The 21,501-nt window shown below is 43.9% G+C and overlaps 1 protein-coding gene across 1 annotated transcript in view; it reads right to left on the bottom strand.

Moving 5' to 3' along the window:
* Nucleotides 1-20,847, bottom strand: part of PLEKHN1 (pleckstrin homology domain containing N1) — a 71,629-nt gene extending 50,782 nt beyond the window's left edge. Inside the window, exons 1-2 of the mRNA XM_077458086.1 lie at nucleotides 20,690-20,847; nucleotides 10,890-10,989 (exon numbers count right to left, since the gene is read on the bottom strand). Of these exons, the coding sequence (XP_077314212.1) occupies nucleotides 10,890-10,989; nucleotides 20,690-20,772 (183 nt within the window). The 5' untranslated portion in view covers nucleotides 20,773-20,847. The remainder of the gene's footprint in view (nucleotides 1-10,889; nucleotides 10,990-20,689) is intronic.
* Between the last annotated feature and the right edge of the window lie 654 nt (nucleotides 20,848-21,501).

The raw sequence follows: 21,501 nt of genomic DNA, 5'->3' as shown, positions 1-21,501 counted from the left end.
GCGACTATCTGTTTTTGTTTGATTATCTTAAAGCGGGAGTAAACCCAGTTTCAAAAAACACTTACATTCCCGGCATGCCGGAAATGCTCACTTTCACATTGGTTGTGCTCTCAACCAAACTTTCAAAACATCCAATGGCTGGTTTCATAACTGATCACATGTGCTGCATTATGGCAGTTGAAGAATCGTTGGAGGCCAAGATGGCAGCTTCCTTGACTGAAAATTATAGAAGGATTTACTTCCACTTTAACTATGGGTACGTTGGCCATGATCATTCTATAGGTGGGCGATGAGATATCTGCCAAGGCTGATTTTTGTTTTCGGGACCAGTCACAATCCTCACCCGATTCAGTAAACAGGAGAGGGGAATGAAAGCCGAATTGCTTAGAGGCTGATGAGACATTTTAACATGCTTGAAAATCATTTGATTGTTGAATTAGCCCCATCATCAATTAAAGATGGGTTGAAATACAGTAAGAAGAACAATCATCCTTCCAAAACAAGATTCAGCCCACTGTGAAATCCTTTTTCTCACTTGTATCCAATGTGTACTCCACAACAACATTCGGAATTGTGCCTTCATTTTTTTTTTTTTTTTTTTTTTGGCTTTCCAGAGAGTTATTGGAAAAGGGCGTTGTAACATGCTTGTGTTTCACACCCTTTATTCTGAAAGCCCCTATGATTAAATTTCATGGAATACAGGGAACACTCGATCACCTAAAGTCATACTGGAAACAGGATCTTTCCAAAGCAATGAATCAGTTGAGGTGAGTGACCCCTACAGACATAGGTAAGTTCTCATGTCACTCCTTTGTATGACAGGCAGATGACTAAACAGATCTAATGCTCCAGTTGAAAAAATAATAATAATATCCTTGATGATGTCACAGCCAGCAATACTGACACCCCATCCTCCCAGCTGTGGATTGCATAACACCTTCATTATAAGCAAAATCTGCCTTCTTTGGCTGCCCATGAAAGCATTTGGTTAATGTGTTTTAATTCGTACAAGAATAGGAGTGCCTTCTATTAAAAGGTAAACTCGCCCATCTGGTTTCCAGAGCGGTGGTAAAATTCGCACACCTAGGAGTTTTGGGAAAGGGCTTAGCTGCTAAAAAAAGCAAACTGCACCTTTACCCTACACCCTAATAAGTTTCAGGCAACTCCACAATTCCTAAGCAAAGATCCTATTGATAGAAAAAGCTAAGAATTTCTACATCAGTTCCTTACTGTCCCCATATAATACAAGCAGCACATGGGTGCCTGTACTACTTCTAAACATGTAAAGTCTTGCAATACAAGCATGCATATTTATGTTTTGGAGTAAGGAGGGGGGTAATGGGTTGGCAGCCAGACTGATGAGTAAAATCTGAGCTCCATGCAGTCTACGATCACCGTTATGTAATGTGCCAATGTATGATGGCATGTGAAAACGTAGACTTAAAGCCCTCAATCACATACAAGGGATACGTTTTTATCAGGCAGAATCAAACATTTCTGGCCCCATAGACTTCAAGCTCTTTAGGGTATTTTTCACATGTTTTTGTGCCAATCAACCATGTGTCCATGTTGGATTTGGAGACATTCATCTGCCTGCTAACGGTCCTCATGAACCTCTATGACCCCAGGGATGCCCATTACAAAAATGGTGACAAGCAGGAGAGGGCCTGGGAAGAAATTGGGTGAGAAGTTTTCCCACACTGGTACATGATCCAAACTGGCCTCTCTGTTCTCCTTTAGTGATCACTGGATGCATTTAGTAATTTCACCTCTTTTTCCTCTTCATCCACCAACAGCATTATGACAGCTGCTGCCAAGCAGCATGGCATTGCGGACATGGCTTAAGAGCTCTGATAGCATAAGACACTGCAACATCACATAAAATCCTGGAAGCAGACACCAGGACGACATATAGGGAGATACCGTATTCAATCTTTTATGGTGGTATTGCCACCTTAATATGGCCTGCGACTAATTCATGAAAGCTTTGTGCCAGTTTCCGTACCAGTACCATCATGTGCACCAGATTTAGGTAGTTCTCACTACCGCCACTAGATTCTGCCACTATTGCTGCAACTATTTTTAAAAAAACTCGGTAGACAAACTGGTGGTAATTACCACCAACTCCAAGTGGACAGGGTTTGTGGATTGCTAGAATGTCAGAGTCTCAACAACCAGTGCCAAATCCTCAGTCCCATTCCGCTGCCCCCTGGGAGATTTCCCGGATGACAGATGAAAGTAAACTAAAGCCCGGTACACACTAACAGTTTTTTTTTTTTCGTTCAACCCCACGGGTTGAATGGAAAAAATATTATTATTAATTATATATATATATATATATATATATATATATATATATATATATATATATATATATATATATATATATATATATATATATATATATATATATATATATATATATATATATATATATATATATATATCAATTTTTGCAAAGTTAGTATAGCGATCACCCATGCTGAGTGTTCAGACAGGGGGACAACCAGCCACCAGAACACTACAATCAGCGCTCTCCACCTTTGGCTGAGAGAGCTGATCAGGAGTCGTTGACTGCTGGTTTTCCAGCATGCACGTCCGACAGAAGCCCGCCAAAAAGCTGGCTTCTGTCGGACAGACTGACATACACACGGATCAAAGGGCGGCAGTTTTTTTTTTTAACCTGCAAATGTCTCCCAAAATTCGGCCCGTGTGTACCCGGCTTAAGGGGCTGGATACTGGCTGACATTATCTACACATGACCATGGCTGCTGAATATGGCTGGAGAAGAGTCACTGGATGCAGAGGCTAAAGCCCTGTACACATGATCAGAATATCTAACAAAAAAATAGCACTTTTAAGCGATGGTATGATCCCCTCTCCTCCCCACCATATAACCCACAGCTTTTTTTTTTTTTTTTTTTGCTACAACTCCATCCAGTCCCCTGCCATTCTCACCTGGCACGAATGACACATCCCGTCTCCTGCAGCCTCTTGGGATATCACCATCACATATTGCAGGAGGATCCAGGAGTAGGGAAACAGTGGCTGTGAGCAGAGTCACCGGTCAGCATCATGGGCCTGCCTCAACCCAGAAGGGCAGATGCTCTCAAACCACTAAGAGGACCAACATGGCAGCATGGGACCCGTCTAACATCTGAACAGCAGGCTGCAGCAGGAGAACGCTGGATCTGCTGTGCAAGCGTGTATGTGAATCCAATGGAAGACAGGTATGGTGGGGGAGGCAGTTAAAAAAAGAAAACATGCAGGGGAGAGTGAAGTTCCACTTTAAGCCAACCAACTTCCTCACTCTTGAGATAGAAGGTGATGTGCCTACCGGCACTGAGCCCATCGGGAAGTCTGCCTCCCAGACAGCCAGGTCAGCACAGCTATGTGGGATATATTACAATGAAACCGCAATACAGACAGGGTGAGTCATACAATGAAACCAGCCAGGTGCTAGATTCCAATTATTTCAATTGCCACTTATGTTTTCTACTTGTCGACAGGTGATTGAATAAATGCATGCTGCCAAGCACGCTGTGCAGGCTGCGCACAAACAAACAGACGATTAGATAAACAGGAATACAACAGCTACAAAAGCTGTCATGTCCGATTTCTTTTGTGTTACAACTATAAACAGATAACGGATCACTAAATGCCCCGGCCTGCTTATTGGCGTTTATCTGCAATGATTATTTTGGCCCATATGTGTTCAGCCTTTGCTATGCCTAATGCATCAAACAACAATTGATGCCTGCATACGGAGACCTTTGCTGCACTGGTCAGATTGGGCGATGACCCCATAGCCTGGCCCTCAGGCTGAATGACTGCAGTGTAGGAAGCTGCACTGACAACTTTTGGAAAAAAGGACCTACGAGCCAATACAGATGTTGTATGGCTGACCGCTGTTTACCTTGCGAACAAATGCCGATTTGTACAAAGCGCCCATCACAACAACAAAGGATCAATTCAACCTCTGCAAAAACATGCTGATCTAATGTCATGCTTAAATGGACCCAGTTAGAGCCAGCTAGCTGATTTGTGCGGACACAAACAATTGCTACAGTCCCACAATGTAAAGCCACAAAAAATACAAAATGTATTTCAAAAAAGGAAAGGCAAAAAGGATTTTTCACTTTTTTTAAACTATATTAGAATGCTGCTCAAGCATGCTCTGGCTTTGGCAGTAAGACTTATTTTGTTGGTCTATACAGTATATGGCACCCTTATCATCCAAAGAGAAGTACAAATCAGGAGCAAAGACCAATACCACAAATACAATAAGAAATAGAAAGAAAAGCCTGTTCCAAATGATTTTTGAATCCCAAAAGGTGCATAGATAGACGCACTATAAAAAGCAGATTAGAAAGCAGCGGTTGGGTCCCAGAAGCAGGAGTTCTGGGAGAACAGAACCACATAAATCAAAGTTATATGTTTTTGTAAAGATGGGTCACAAATAGACCATAGACATAGATCAAAGAAGTACAAATCCCAAATGTCACATAGCTAGCCAATCTTATCCAGACGATTTGTTGTTTCCCTTATATCGTTTCCCTTGTACATCCTGCCCAAGGGTGACAATTCCTTTCTATGCCACACATGCATTAGCAGCATTATCACTCTAAAACAACTTTCCTACATAGAACATATTGATGCCGAGAGCCAACGTTCAGCATCCCCCTCTGTGCGAGATCCTCAAACAATTCCCTCCAGGCGCCCACCACAGGTCTGATTGACAGCCAATCAGATGCCTCAGTATGAGCATCCAGATGTTTGTATTAGGCTCATCTCAAGCCAATTACTGGCTCCAGGTTTAACTTAAAATTGCCATGAAAACCAGTAAGTCCTAGGATCTCTTACTTACTAAAGATAAAATGCTATCATTTGTTTAGGACAGGGGTCTAAAAATTCTCTTAAAGGGCTAGTTTATGGTCCTTCAAACTTTAAGGGGGCCGCAATGTGGCCAGTAGGAGAAGAAAATGTCCTAGTATTAGTGGGAGGAACAGCGCCCCATCGTCGGTGGCAATGGGAGGGAGGAACAGCGCCCCATCGTCGGTGGTAATGGGAGGGAGGAACAGCGCCCCATCGTCGGTGGCAATGGGAGGGAGGAACAGCGCCCCATCGTCGGTGGCAATGGGAGGGAGGAACAGCGCCCCATCGTCGGTGGCAATGGGAGGGAGGAACAGCGCCCCCATCGTCGGTGGCAATGGGAGGGAGGAACAGCACCCCCATCGTCGGTGGCAATGGGAGGGAGGAACAGCACCCCCATCGTCGGTGGCAATGGGAGGGAGGAACAGCACCCCCATCGTCGGTGGCAATGGGAGGGAGGAACAGCACCCCCATCGTCGGTGGCAATGGGAGGGAGGAACAGCACCCCCATCGTCGGTGGCAATGGGAGGGAGGAAAAGTGCCCCATCATTGGTAGCAATAGCGGAAACCATGTCTGCAATAGTGGGGGGGGGATAATGCAGCCCCTAGTTAGGAGACCACTGGTCTAGGAACAGTATGTAGCCTTAAGCTGGCCATACACTTAAAATTCCAGCAGATTTTTCTTCACAGTGGGTGGCACTCCTGGGTTGACAAAAGTCAATTACTTGATCAACTTTGGTTGAAGATGCCGGGTAAAAAAACAGCACCTGAAACCAAATCAGGTAGCTAGTGGCTGTCAGAAAGCAATAGCTCACATATTATTAAACTCAAAAAGGATAAAACATGACAGAAAGGCAACTAACATTTTCAGAATTGTGTCACCAATATCAGCCCTTTTTATTTCTGTCATGACGGGTTTCCTTTAATTTGAGCGGAGGGCTAGCACACACGTGATGGATTTTCCAACATAATCGCTAGTTGTAATCCTTTTAGTGTTCCTATTACCTCCATGTATGTAAGGTAAATACCTCAGTCATTTTTGTTTGGAAACCACAAAGTTATGTTTGAATCCTGGTAAATGTAACTTGTATATTCTGAATCTTCACCAGTCAATGCAACAGCTTACTTCGCACCACTCCGAATTCAAAAGCGCATTGTATCCGCCCGTGCACCGTGAAACTTTCTCTGCATAGTTTATTTTCCACAAGTGTAGAAACTCCATCAATATTGATTTTTTCCCCCCCAATTCACAATGTTTACTTCTTTATATATTTACGAAACGCGAAGGTTAATGAAGCATAAATCTTAACACGCACTGACTCTGAAATAACCGATTCAGCAGAAACCCACAATAGGATGCAATTTCTCAAAGCTTTCCGGGGCGGTGTGATGACATCAGGCCTTTATGTTGGTTTCCCTAGAATAATATGGATGCTAAAGCACAATTTGGACATCCAGTGCTGACACCAGTTCATGTACTATTACAGAGAGGGGGGGAAAAAAAAAGAAAAAAAAAAAAAAAAAAAAAAAAAGGAGTATTCCATCCCCTGACGATTTTGTACGTTTGCCCACTGACAAAGAAATGATCAGTCTATCATTTTAACGGTAGGTTTATTTCAACAGTGAGACAGAACATCAACAAAAATATCCAGAAAAACACGTTTCACAAGCGTTATAAATTGATTGCATTTTAATGAGTGAAATAAGTATTTGATCCCATATCAATCTGCAAGATTTTTAGCTCCCAGGTGTCTTCTATACAGGTAACAAGCTGAGATTAGGAGCACTCTCCTAAAGAAAGTGCTCCTAATCTCAGCTTGTTACCTGTATAAGAGATACCTGTCCACAGAAGCAATCAGATTCCAATCTCTCCACCATGGCCAAGACCAAAGAGCTGTCCAAAGATGTCAGGAACAAGACTGTAAACCTACACAAGGCTGGAATAGGCTACAAGACCATCGCCAAGCAGCTTGGTGAGAGGATGACAATAAATTGGTGCGATTATTTGCAAATGGAACAAAAACAAAAATAACTGTCGATCTCCCTTTGTTTGGGGCTCCATGCAAGATTTTCAAATCCTCGTGGATTTTCAACAACGAGAACAGCAAGGAATCAGCCCAAAACAACACGGGAGAATCTGGTCAATAATCTCACGGCAGCTGGGACCATAGTCACCAATTAAACAATTGGTAACGTACTACGCTGTGAAGGACTGAAATCCTGCAGCGCCTGCAAGGTCCCCCCTGCTCAAGAAAACACATATACAGGCCCTTTTGAAGTTTGCTATTGAACATCTGAATGATTCAGAGGAGATTTGGGTGAAAATGTTGTGGTCAGATGAGACCAAAATCAAGCTTTTTGGCATCAATGCAACTAGCTGTGTTACAAAGAAGAGGAATGAGGAGTTGACCCCCAAGAACACCATAGCTGTCAAACATGGAGGTGGAAACATACTTTGGGGCAGTTTTTCTGCTAAGGGGACAGAACAACTTCACTGCATCAAAGGGACGATGGACGGCGTCATGTACTGTCAAATCTTGGGCGAGAACCTCCAACCCTCTGCCAGGGCATTGAAAATGGGTTGTGGATTGGTATTCCAGCATGACAATGACCAATAAAACATGGCCAAGGCAACAAAGGTGTGGCTCATGAAGGAGCACATTAATGTCGTGGAGTGGCCTAGCCAGTCTCCAGACCTTAAACCCATAAAAAATATGTTGAGGGAGCCGAAGGTTCGAATTACCAAACACTAAAAACCTTAATGACTTGGACAGGATCTGCAAAGAGGAGTGGGAAAAAAATCCTGGTGGCCAACTACAGGAAACTTCTGACCTCTGATTGCCAACAAGGGTTTTTCCACCAAGCACTAAGTCATGTTTTGTGAAGGGGTCAAATACTTATTTCACTCATTAAAATGCAAATCAATTTATACATTTTTTGAAATGCATTTTTTCTGTATTTTTTGTAATGAGGTCTCCCACAGTTAAAATAAACCTACCATTAAAATTATAGGCTAATCATTTATTTCTCAGTGGGCAAATGTCCAATATCAGCAGGGGATCAAATTCGTTTTCCCCTCACTGTATAAGGTTATTATTGTTCAGGACAAGAAAGGCAAGTGTCCATGCTGAAACTACCTGGGGCATATTGGATAACAATGGCTAGGGTGGTTTCAGTGCTTAGGGAGGACAACCCGTCATACAAATAAAGTTAAAAATATTGCCTAGTCTTGAAATCGACAAAGCATAGCTTATACTCAATGATCAACAGTAAAATGTTGGGTATAGTTTACATGTAAACCCCAATCACTAAAATATCAGAGAAGCTTTAACGATTTATGGTCATTTCCCTAGTCAAAGGGTGAGTGAAGGTCCTTGTTCAGGCACTTCCTGTTATAAAGTGACAACACTCTGTCCTCGTCCCATATCTGTTCCAGTGTTGTCACATGGGCTTCAAAAAGGAGAATACACATTACACAGGTATGGTCTATTGTGATCAATATTAAGAAATCTGTTTTGAATATGATACACAGTCCACAAACTACATGCCATTTCATTAGGGTTTACGCCTACTTCAACAAGTGTTTGCAAAAGCTAGCTTCCCCAATTTACAATTAGGCCCGATTCACACTGGCTTCAGCGTGTAGAAGAGCTGTGTGAACAGCAAGCTTTGACAAAGCATTTGCAGAGATTTCGGCAAACCTTTAAAGTACCATTCAGCTTCAGTTTAGAAATTTCTATACACAGATCCTAATAGGAGTGCTGATTGTAGCTGCTAGCAAGCTTCAGCACTTCTTGAAGACTGCTAGCAGCTTGTTTAAAGTGGCAATCAGCATTCTCATTAGGATCTGTGTTCAACACTGGAGTTGAATGGAACTTTAAAGTGGTTGTAAACCCTTACAAACCACTTTGACCTACAGGTAAGCCTAGATTAAGGCTTACCTGTAGGTCCAAGCAATATCTCCTAAACCTATATGGTTTAGGAGATATTTGCCCGAAAACGGGCACCGCTGTCTACGGCGCATGCGCCGTAGACAGCGGCGCGCAGGCGCACTGAACGCGGCAGTTCCAAAAATGGAGCTGCCGCATTTGTCGACTCCCGTACGCATGCGCGGGAGTGACGTCATCGCGGCTTCGCCGAATGACAGCGGCGGAGCTGCGAGACGCCACCAGCAAGATGGATGCGGCGGACTACAGGGGACAGCGGCGACTTCGCTGGCTCCTGTGTCAGGTAAGTGACACATAATGGGCTACTATGCGATGCATAGTATTCCATTATGCTTTACCTTTGCAGGGAAAAAAAGAGGAAGTAAACCCATCAGAGTTTACTTCCTCTTTAAAAGCTTTCTAAAAGCTCTGCAAATGCTTTGTCAAAGATTGCAGTTCACACGGCTCTTAAGCTGAAACCTGTGGGCAACAGGGCTTATGGTATATGTGGGGTCATTATAGTACCCATTATATGAAGAAGTAATTGGCTCTAGGCCTGCTATCTCCTCTCCTTTGCTACAGCTGCCATATCATTCCGATGGAAGATTCCCCATTGATTTTAGAGGGTCTTCCTGGTAAAAGAGGCTGTGCTGCAAAAGGTCGAAGGCAGGCAACAAATTAACTCTCCAACTTCATAGAAAATAATCGATTTGAGGTTTATGAAAAAAAATAAAAATAAAAAACAAAACAAACTTGCAAATTTGGGACATTTTGCAGCATCACATTTTTCATTTTCGAACCAAATGTTAAAGCCTAACCATGGAATGTTTGCTAAGCCCCAACAGAGCGTGACGTTTGTGGTTTAGCTGGTAAATGTTGTAATTTTGTGTGAAATATAGCAATAGATGCAAACGACAAGGGCTTTGTTTTCAGGCAAGTCTGTCATAACGTGCTAGTATGTGATGCATACCAGCACATTATGACTTAACTGCCCAGAGCCTATTCTTTCTTAGTTCGATGCGGTTTACTACCGCTTTAAAGTTGTAATAAAACCCAAAATCAAAAATGTAATATTACAGCTTACCAATCATTAGTTGTGGTGGCTGCATTAGTTAATGTTTTTAATATTCTCCCCCCCCCCCCTCCATTTTCAACTAGTGATCTGGCCAGTAACACACCTCCTGTATTAAAGTACCCCCTCTCTGGATAAAGGAGGAGTGAGAAGAGAGCGAGGCGTAGAGTGATAGAGACATCGCTACACACACACATACAAATTTAGATACACTAACAAACTAAAGCCAAAACGCCAGCTCAGACTGCAGTCACAGAAATTTGTTATTTTTCTTTCTTTTGGGATAAAGGTTTTGTAAGCACCCCTGTCTGTGGTAAACGGTTTGTCTCAACACTTACTACTACATATGCAGCAGAGCTTGCTCTGTTGAAAAACAGACTTACGGGCTGGATCACGAGATGAGAATCAAGAAAAGAAAGCCTAAAAACCTAATACAGCCATCACATCTAAGAATTGGTAATCTGCAATAGAACATAGGTTTACTTTTAGGTTCAAAACCGCTTTAACAGAACCCCACTAATAGAACTAAACTGACCTAATCTTTACAGCCAAGCAAGCTGCCATCTTGGCCTTTAGGATATTTTTTGTTTGTTTTTTTAAGCTTGGGGAAAACTACAGGCCTAAATAAAAAAAATGCAACTTTGCTTTAAGACTATAATTAAAGTTAAAGTTCCTTTAATGAAAATGGATGAAAGTTTTCTTCGCACCCTCCACCTAAAGAACGAATTTAAGCCGTGTGTGTGTGTGTGTGTGTGTGTGTGTGTGTGTGTGTGTGTGTGTTTTAGCAAATCCTTACATGCACGGCCTCTCCCATGGGAATACAGAAGAGAGAGGAATATCCTGGCAGCCTATCCCAAATTCCAGGCATGCAGATGTATATACACAGCAGACTCGTTTGATAAGACTGATATCCAGTAACAGGCTTAACCCTTCGCTGTGGGACATTTCTAGGAACCACAACATCAGTCATCACAAAGCGTTTTGCCATGGCAGATTGACGAGCAGACACAAGTGCCTACCTTCCCGGGGATGTAGTGGAGAATGTTGTCCGAGTGAGTCCCTCTTCCAGCCGCACTTTCATTCCCAAACAAATAGGTCCACTTAGTTCTGCTGTCTTGCCTGTGAAGAGAGCGGGTGATGAAACAAGAGCATGGAATCCTTTTACCGCTAAACATACAACTGTGTTATGAAATGTCAGCCCCGACACCGGCCGCAACCAAAAATGTTAACACTTTACAACCTAAGCAGGGCCATCTTTAATGTGGATTGGACCCTGGGCAAAAATATTCTTGGGGCCCCCCCATGCAATTTCACCCTCCACCTGCTCTGAGACATACAATAAATAGCAGCTAGACTTAAAATCAGTTTACTGTATCAGATCAGGCAGCAATTGTGACTGGTTGCCAGCAGTTACAGCATATCATTACTGCTTACTGACTGGTTGCTAGAGGTTACAGCACACATTACGATTCACCGATTGGTTGCTAGAGGTTACAGCACACATTACAACTCACTGATTGGTTGCTAGAGGTTACAGAACATCATCTCCTCAAAGTAGGGGGGCATGATATACATATGAATGCTGCCTTTATTTCCATATCAATGCCGGCCGCCAACCGCAGCTATTTACTTAGTAATGCTACTTCTATTTACATATGAATGCCAGTTATTTACATGTAAATACAGGGCCTGTAGGCAAGTCATCTGTACACAACAATAGGGCAGAGCTGGGCAGCATTACTTGCACTTCACACTGAGATATCGGGACACAGCACAGGACTAAAACTTCAAGAGACAAGGGAATTTAAACTGTGATAGTTGGCAAGTATGAGGCAGCTGCTGTGGGCCCCACAACAAGGACAGGGCCCAGGGCAGCTTCCCCTTTTGCCCTGCCTTAAAGACGGCCCTGAACCTAAGAGCCAATTCACGCTGACTAGCGCTAAAATGTATGGAAAGCGCATGTACATTTCCATCCATATTAGTTGTGTTTTAACGTGCACCCAAGTCCATTGACATGCATGCACAGCATTTAGATGTGAATAGGACACGTCAGAAATGATTGTTTTTCAGATGTCCTTCTGTTAATCAGCGTTTTACAGCTGTGCTAAAATGCAAATCACACTGATGCGAATTGGCCCTAAAGGTACACAATTATGATCAGACCTCTCACAATGCTGCAGTGATGATGATTTGTCTATGACAGTACTGCGGGAAACTTCTGAGCTCAACACTGGCCATACACAAGTGGCTGAATGAAAAGAATCAAATACATTTTTTCATCCTCACCAATTAATGCAGAAGGATGAATCTGAACAGCACATGCATCTGACTGGATGCAGGCACTGTTCGGCTGAAAATGTTATCTCTTAATTTTTCAATGTGTGTCAAGTGGAATGCTAACAAAATACAGGCAAGTCCCTGAGTTACAAACATTAGATAAGACTCGTACATACAAAACGGAGGAAGACAACAGGAAGTGAGAGGAAATCTACCCCTAGGAAGGGAAATTCACTCCTGTAAGAGTTACCATGGGGAAAAGGCATCTCCGCTGAGGCTGCATTCATACTACAGCATTTGAATTGTGGGCAGATCTGCCCGTGATTTAACAGCGCCGATGTGTGAATGAAAAAAAAAAAAAAACGCGGAACTCGCATTTGACATATCAAATGAATGGCATCTCAAATGCGAGTTCTGCGCTTTGTCATTCACACCTCGGCGCTGTCAAATCGCTGGCAGATCTGCGGCAGACCTACCCACGATTCAAAACGCTGTAGCGTGAATGCAGCCTCAAGCTTTATCACAAATCCTTGTTTCCACAACATCCCAAAATGTTCAGCATTCCAATTGTCTTAGGGACAGATAGTGAGGTGAAATCTTCTGAATAGGGGCACGGACCACAAAACATATGTTACAGGGGTGTTAACTGTTCCCTATGCCATCCAAAAAAACGTATTTATTTATTTTTTTGGCTGACGTTACACTTAAAAAAAAAAATAAAAAAATAAAAACCCATTTGGAAAAAAAAAAAAATGTATAATAATTTTTAACTCACCTCTAAATGCCTGTTGCTAGGGGGTCCCTCATAGTCTGCCTCCTTCAGTGCCTGGGCTCCTGACGTCACTTCCCCTCAGCGCAGGAAGGCCTCAGCTCCGCCCCTCCCTCCTGCCAGTCATCTGGGACACATGACAGGTCCCAGATGACTGTGCGGCCAATCACAACGTGCGGCGCCGCTCGCGCATGCGCAGTTGCAATACCGGCGCCGCCAAGAGGAGGGGGGACGAGCGGGGCTTCGTTCCCCCGCATCGCTGGACCCTGGGACAGGTAAGCGTCCAATTATTCAAGGTCAGCAGCTGCAGTATTTGTAGCTGCTGATTTTAAAAAAAATTTTTAAAGGGAAACTCCTCTTTAAAGTGTAAGTGCAGAGGCAAAAACTAACTAAACCTGCTCTCCATCACATTCTAAAACTAATCTATTTAACCCTGTAAAGCAAAAATCGCTGTACCTGCCTATTCTGCAGCCAATCCAGTGGGATTTCCATCGGCGGAAGCTGTGTGCAGGAGAGGACTGACAACGGCTGTGAAATGGCTAGGAAGTGATGTCACCCATATCGTTACTATGGGGCTTCCGTTGACGGCTGCCTCTCCTGCACCCGTCGTGGCTGTCAGCTGATGCTGGGATCAAACCAGATTGGCTGCAGAATAGCCAAGTATAGTGATTTTTGTTTTACAGGGTTAGATTAGGTTCTGAATGTGGCAGAGAGCAGGTTTAGTATTAGATAGGTTGTTTTCATCTTGTATGTAAACAGAGGACTGCCTGTACTTAGTAGTAGTATTTCCACTGTCTATGATGGCCCTCATCAGCGCTGGCATCTTCTTCCAGGTGCCAGTCTTTGGCCGTCTTGATTGGCCAACGCGGGAGAATGTCACTACCTCGCATTTGCAGCAGCGCAGTCATCCCATCACGTAGACAGAAAAGGTGTCTATGCTAATACATGCATACCGAAGCTCAAATTGTCAATCCAAAGCAGTTTTCATTTATCGCACAATATGTCACAGAGGCTGATTAGTAATAAGCAGTAGACAGACAGGTCAGACTGAGTAAGTGTAGATAAGATTGTGCACTTTAGCCCTACCCTGCAATACAAAGATCTGACAGTCCTTGAATGGGAAATCGTTTAACACTTGGAAGGCAGCTACCCATGCAGACATCTACAGCAGACACGCCAACATCTCGGAGGCTCTCTGCTTGCCAAGGCAGGCCAAGCATTGCAAGTTCAACAGAATTTCATACCCATACTTAATGCCACCTCTAGGTGTTTGGTTTCATGTGGGAAAGCTTTAGAAGCTCTGCAACTGCTACTACAGGCCTGATGCTGAGACTCGTAAGCACAGAGCAAGGCAGCTACATAAGAATTTACAGTGATAGTTAGCACCACAGGGCACGGTCATAAAGTGGGCATAAGTAGGTGTTTAACATTTTTTGCTAAATGAAAGTCATGGATTCATGCTTATCAACAAATCTAGACACAAAAAGGTAAAGCCCAGCTCTGGGAAACTCAATGCTGCAGTGCTGTACCTGCACAGCAAGGGTTAAAGTGGGAGTAAACACCCATGTATAAGATTTACTTATAGGTACTGTAAATATCTCCTAAACTGCGCCGTTTAGGAGATATTTACTGTAGATGCTGCAGGTGACGCCACAGGCGCATGCGCTCTGAAGGAACGGCATATACCTGTGGCATTCCTTCAGAGCCCTGTGCTGTAATCAGCGGCTTCCACACACAAGCGTGGGAGTGACATCATCGTGGCTCCAGCCAGTCACACAGCCGGAGTCCGCAAATCCGGAAGGAAGACCGGGTGAAGATGGAAGCGCCTTCAACAGTGACGCTGGGAGGCTTCGTTTTCGGAGAAGTTTCACATAGTGTTCTAGCACGTTATGATATTGCCTTTAAGATTTAAAAAAATAAATAAATAAAACACACCGAGCAGTTTACTACTGCTTTAACTGCTCATCAAGATCTATACGCCGCATCCCTAGACCAATCCCCGCAGCTTCTTCTGCGCAAGGCTCCGGACTAAGGTCCCGACACCAAGACCAAATGTAAGGTCCTTAGCCTTTGATTGGACATAATGATGCTAAGGAACAGTCATGAGGGTGCACCGCCTGCCGAGGCAGCAGAGGATCGGGTAGGTAAAATGATTTTGCTCTTCCCTAGACCTAAACCAGCAGTTAACCCTTGCAGCGTGGGCTCCTCTGCAAGGAGGAATGTTATGATTTCCCAGAGTTGGGCTTTAAAGGGTAATCTGCTCAAAAGTAATATTTAGTAATGGGCAAAGCCTATTGGGCTAAGGTACCCTCCGGCTTCCTGCCCGTCTTAGATCAGCCATTCTTAGCCAGGGCTCTCCCTGGTGTTGCTATGGGTTCTTTAAAGCTGGTGGTGCCTACCGAGTTCCAGAGCTATAGCGCCACTTGGTAGAGTCAGTGGTATCACACCAACAAACCTTCTTTAACTTTTATATTTTATTTTTACAAGCAACAATTGGTGCATGTTAAAATGTTACAAAAACAGCAACCATCTTTTTTAGCTTTTTGTAAGGTTGGCCTTCTTCCCACTAACCAACAATGCAAGACATTTTTCCCACTGATCTCTAAAAAAAAAAAAAATCTGGTTTTAGCAGAGGTTTCCCAAAACGGAAAATTATTTCAAGGATTCCTCTACGGCAAAAAGGCTGGATTTAATTTTTTTTGTTTAAATAAAACAAACATGTTATACTTACCTGCTCTGTGCAATGGTGTTGTACAGAGGGGCCATGAACCTCCTCTTCTGGGTTCCCCGAAGGCGCTCTTCTTCTCTGTGTGGCCCCATAGCAATCGCTTGCTATGGGGCACAAAAGTGGGTTCACTTCTGAACCAGGGTGTGCATGTCCATTAACACGCAACAGCCTTGCCCTGCCCCCCACAGATTGCAAGCAGCAGGAGCCATGGCTCCTGCTCAATTCCCTGTGAGAAGAGGAAAACAGGGGAGAGAGAAGGCTGACAGGCACAGGTAAGTGTTTAGAGGTGAGGGAAGTGAAATAGTTAGTGGAGCGTTTTAATTTTACCTTAAAGTGAAACTACATTGCATCTGAGCACCAAAAACACAAGCGGAAGGTTTACACAAAAATTGAACCTCCGCTTTTCGGCCCCGGTGTCACATTTGGCACCTTTCGGGGGGGGGGGGGGTGCAGATACCTGTCTAAAGACTTCTGGTCATAGACTCCCGTGGGAGTCTATGCCTCTTTTCGCCCCCCCCGCGCTGTCTGGGACACACACGGGGACCACTTAAGATGTGCAGCGCGACTCACGCATGCTAGGTAGGGAAGTGAAGCCGCAATGCTTCATTCCTGATTCCCTTACCGAGGATGGCAGCGGCAGCTGCCGAGAGATTGATCAGCAGGTAAGTGTCCATTTATTAAAAGTCAGCAGCTGCAGTATTTGTAGCTGCTGGCTTTTAATATTTTTTTTTTTTTTTTTTTTGGTGGACCGCCTCTTTAATTCATTTTTTAATAAACAAAGCAAACTCCTCCATACATCCATTTCGTTTGCTGAAAAATCACTTTGAAGAGCACCCCCTAGCATTTCTGGCCATGGCCATCTTGAGTAAGGACAGACAATTCACGTAGCATTTATGTCTGAGAATCCATCTGTCCTTAGCTCAGGCATGCAGACAGGAGTGTGTGCTTAGCTGAGAAAACTCCTCCTCCTTTCCTGAAGACCCTTGGGATGTATAATATTTGCCTAGGGTTGTAAACCAGCAAGTAACTGAAATGGACCAGAAGACACACAGGGCTGCGGAGATTTGTGAACTAGCTCCATAGAGAGTCGGTCAAAATCTCCTGCTATGCAAATTGGTTCCGGTGTCTTGTCAAATAACCTCCTCTATCCGATAGTGTCCGCTGCGTACCCGCAGTACACAGCAACACAGATTCCGAAAATTGCCTGCGCCGTGAGTCCAGGTTCTATCCCCACTATCCAAGTGGACATAGAGTAGGAATAAAAAAGAGCCGAGCGCAGCAAGGCCGAGCCCGAAGCGTGGCGAGCGAAGCTCGCCCACGAGGGGCCCTCTAATATTCACAACCCTATGTCGGCTTGGATGGTGGGGCTACCACCTCCACTCACGGCGCAGGCGCCATTCAGCTTCGGAGATTTTCCGAAGCTCCGTACTGCGCATGCGAAGTACGGTCCAGACACTATTTGATGGCCGGACACTATACGGCAGAACACCGGGAAACCCATATCCAATTTGCATAAGTGTGAACCCAGCCTAAAGCAGGGAATGCATTAAGGTAAAACAAAAAAACACCAAGGCTTTAGAACCACTTTACCAAAGACTGTCTTAAGGGTCTTAAATGTTCCAAAAATGAAGCCCCCTTGCAACAGGAAGAGTGGGAAGCCCCTTCCAATGGCCACCATAGGTGTGCAGACCCAGGAACACATGGACAACAATCTACTGATAAAGTCCTAGAGAAAAGAAACTCTCAGGTGGTTGAAAAGGTAATTCCACCTTTCAGAGCATGTTTCATATTACTCCCATATGTAAGATGTAACATGGTCACAGTCCCCCATCACCTCCACTTATGGAATACTGGAGGTTTCGATCCCCGCTATCTCCTGTCAAGTTTGAATTTTGTGCAGCTGCCTGTGAGATGAAGGACTCTAGTCCTCAATTGAGCACAAGTGTGGGGACGTCACTGCATTTGTAGTCCACCGATACGTCCTCCAGATCCTAAACTGAAGGTCTGCACCTCGGTATGAACCAGCTCTAGAGGAGAAGTTGGCAGGAGTCAGAGCCCTGCACCTGCCATCCACCGATCGTAGTTACAATCTTAAATGCAAAACAATAAAAATGTGTTTATTATTTTGTTGCAAAGGGTGCAATTCTCCCTCAACTCTCCACAATCCACCCCGCTATCATCTTCAGGTGGACTGAGCCTTCAAATTGATTTCCTTCCAGTAAATGTAAAAAAAATAAAAAATAAAAAAATAAAATGCATTTCTCAGCTTTAAATGCTGCTTTTTTTTTTACATTTACTAGGAAGTGTACACCAGCAGGTCAATTTTGTTTCAAAACAGTTCACCTTTTGAAACCCATAAAAAAAAATTAAAAATAGAAAATTTTCAGTCTGCAGCCAAAAAGTCGGCTGATCGAGATCCCCGAATTGAACACGGATTGCAGGAAAATGCAGCACACTTTCTAGCTGTACAAAGTATGTGAGAGAAGGCATGCAAGGACATCCCATCAAAAATATTACAGTTGAACACGGCACTATGAACTCAATGTAATCACAGAGCACACAATACTCCACCTTTAGGGTCTCTAAGGGATTTGCATGTTGCGTTACAGTGCTTTACCGAAATACAATTAAGACCAGTTTTTTTGTGTACAGTAACCTTTTGGGTGGGGGGATGGGATTGCCCCCTGGGGTTTAATTGTCCCTGTATTCAAACTGCTTGAAACCTAATTACAAACTGTCGGTGTGGTAAATGCATTATCTCTTGTGTTAGGAAACAGAAAGGTTTGGTGAGCTTTTCAGTTTACACCACGTCTGCCTTCACATTATGGCGCTTCTTGTGAATTGGTACATTTTATGGTTAAACTTGGAAGCTGTTGAGCCTGCAAAGTTCTCAGAATAGACTGAGCACCTTCACAATCCCCGATACTTTGCCCCGAGTATTGTCCTCCTGGAATGCTGGAGCTCGCCCATTGTAAAAGGAAAGCTAAGTCTCAGGTATGCCCATTCGTCTCATACCAGAATAGTTCCCTACATACATAGAGAGCAAACCTGGCTGACTACTACTCGTGCCCATACAAGCGGCTCCAAAAAAAACAAAAACAAAAAAATAAATAAAAACAAACAAAAAAAAAAAAACAAACACACACACACGAGATGATCAAATTGGTATGAACATCACTAAAAAACATACAAGTCCCAGGAAAGGATTGCCTTCCAGACCAAAACAGAAGTCACTTTGTTTCATAGAAGGAGTGATATACTGTGTACAAAATAGAACAATTATACTGTATATAAATAAAAGCATGTTGTAAAATACTTGCTACCCATACACATTATACACATGTAGTATCCCATACTTCCACATCAGAAAACTATTTGGAAAGTAAGACCTACAAAGGGCTGATACTACAGACCAGGCGGTGCTGAAGGCTGGACTTAGTCCCAAGTGCCCCATTGAAAAGTCATTACTATACTGACAGCTCTGCCTGCTAAGACATCCAGCAGCAGCTGAGCTTATCCTCCAACAAGTGTTCCTGTCTGAAGCCTCCATTCCAACTCTCCCAAATCATACAATTCTGATGCAAATGGTAAAAACCACAAAAAAAGCAGAATCTACACCTAAACATCCCTGGGACAATGCCATCCAAATGGGTCCTGTAACCCTACACATGACTGGGCACAATGATTGCACTCAATAATACTACACGGGGCACAGCGATCGTAATCCAGAGTGCTACACAGGGCACAATACAGAGGTGCTAAACGGGGCACAGCAATCGTAATCCAGGGTGCTACACGGAGCGCAATCCAGAAGTACTAAAAACAGGGCACAGCGATCGCAATCCAGAAGTACTAAAACGGGGCACAGCAATCACAATCCATAGTGCTACATGGGGCACAATCCAGAGGTACTAAAAAGGCACAATTTATCACAATCCAGAAGTACTAAAACAGGGCACAGTGATCACAATCCAAAAATACTAAATGGGGCACAATGATCGCAATCAATAATACTACAAGGGGCACATCGATCGTAATCCAGAGTGCTACACAGGGCACAATACAGAGGTGCTAAACGGGGCACAGCAATCGTAATCCAGGGTGCTACACGGAGCGCAATCCAGAAGTACTAAAAACAGGGCACAGCGATCGCAATCCAGAAGTACTAAAACGGGGCACAGCAATCACAATCCATAGTGCTACATGGGGCACAATCCAGAGGTACTAAAAAGGCACAATTTATCACAATCCAGAAGTACTAAAACAGGGCACAGTGATCACAATCCAAAAATACTAAATGGGGCACAATGATCGCAATCAATAATACTACAAGGGGCACATCGATCGTAATCCAGAGTGCTACACAGGGCACAGCGATCGTAATCCATGAGTACTAAAAACGTGGCACATCGATTGCGATCCCGAAGTACTAAAAATGGGGGAAAACATCGGTCGCAATCCTGAAGTACTAAAAACGGGGCACAGTGATAACAATCCAAAAATACTAAATGGGGCACAATGATCGCAATCAATAATACTACAAGGAGCAAATTATCACAAAAAAAATAACTAATAATAATTAATAATAGTACACAGGGCACAGTGATCACACTTAAAGCTGTACAGAAGTGTGATGAGAATGAATAGTACACGGGTCCAGTGCTGGCAGATTGTCCGCAGCCCGGAGTACTCCATGGATCACGATCAATAATACTACAGCGGGCACAGCGGATCCTCCATAGAGCACAATGATTGCAATGGACAGAATTAATAATATAGGGGGGTGCAGTGCTGGCATCCCCGGGTACAGTGACACCGCACCGGGCAGAGCGATCAGAGTGGTGGATGGGGTGATCGGTGTCGGATCTGTATGGATGGGGTGATCGGTGTCGGGATGGATGTGGTGATCGGTGTCGGGATGGATGGGGTGATCGGTGTCGGGATGGATGTGTATGGATGGGGTGATCTGTGTCGGGGATCGAAGGTATGGATGTGGTGATCGGTGTCGGGGGGTCGATGTGTGTGGATGGGATGGTCGGACTTACTCTTTCCCCGGCAGGGAGTTTTTCCTGGAGAAGGAGTATCGGAGGTGTCGGTGGGGTTGCGGCACACAGCTGAGGTTCCCCATCCTGCTCCCGGCTCTCCCGATGTGATCTGATCAGACTCTCAGCTCTCCGCTCATCCTCACTTCCGGGCACACATGTGGGTGTCACCCTGATCACACCGCATGGCCCGGGGCAGCACCACCCCCCGCCCCGGGCCGGGTGACACGGATGTGACAAATTCCGGGGAAGCCCCGCTGGGTCACATTTACAATGACCTGTCCAATCATCTCCACCATCCCCTCCTGTGATCGGATCTGGGGATCAATACAGGAGGAGAAGGACTGACACTGATTTCATTGCAGTGTGTTATATTATTATTATAATCATTATTACTATTATTATTCCATAGATCTGCTGTCCGATTTGAGATTGGAAAGATCATCCTGTGCTCCATACACTTAACAATCATATTAAACAAACTACTTTCATATGATCAGATTTTTCAAGCAGATCGGAATAATTTGGACGAACACTGAGCAATGACAAGGACTGCTCCATAATTCTTGCCTGATTTAATACTAATTGTCTACATTGCTTAAACAACCACAAATACAAAACCCTCTGCAATAAGTTGAGCTCCATTCACACATAAGCTACTTTTGACACTAAAGTCGCATGTTTTTAAATGACAGTCGCTCAAATATGTGCAACTTAACATAGCAGCTACTTTAAAAAGGGTCCTGCACTACTTTGGTGCGACTTGCGTGCAATAAACTGCTAAATAAACCCTCAAAAGTTGCATGAAAGTCACA

This window comes from Lithobates pipiens, unplaced genomic scaffold (assembly GCF_037356315.1).
Source record: "Lithobates pipiens isolate NorthernLeopardFrog02 unplaced genomic scaffold, aLitPip1_a1.2 Scaffold_27, whole genome shotgun sequence".
Classification (NCBI taxonomy): domain Eukaryota; kingdom Metazoa; phylum Chordata; class Amphibia; order Anura; family Ranidae; genus Lithobates; species Lithobates pipiens.
This window is presented reverse-complemented; position numbering and strand designations above follow the sequence as displayed.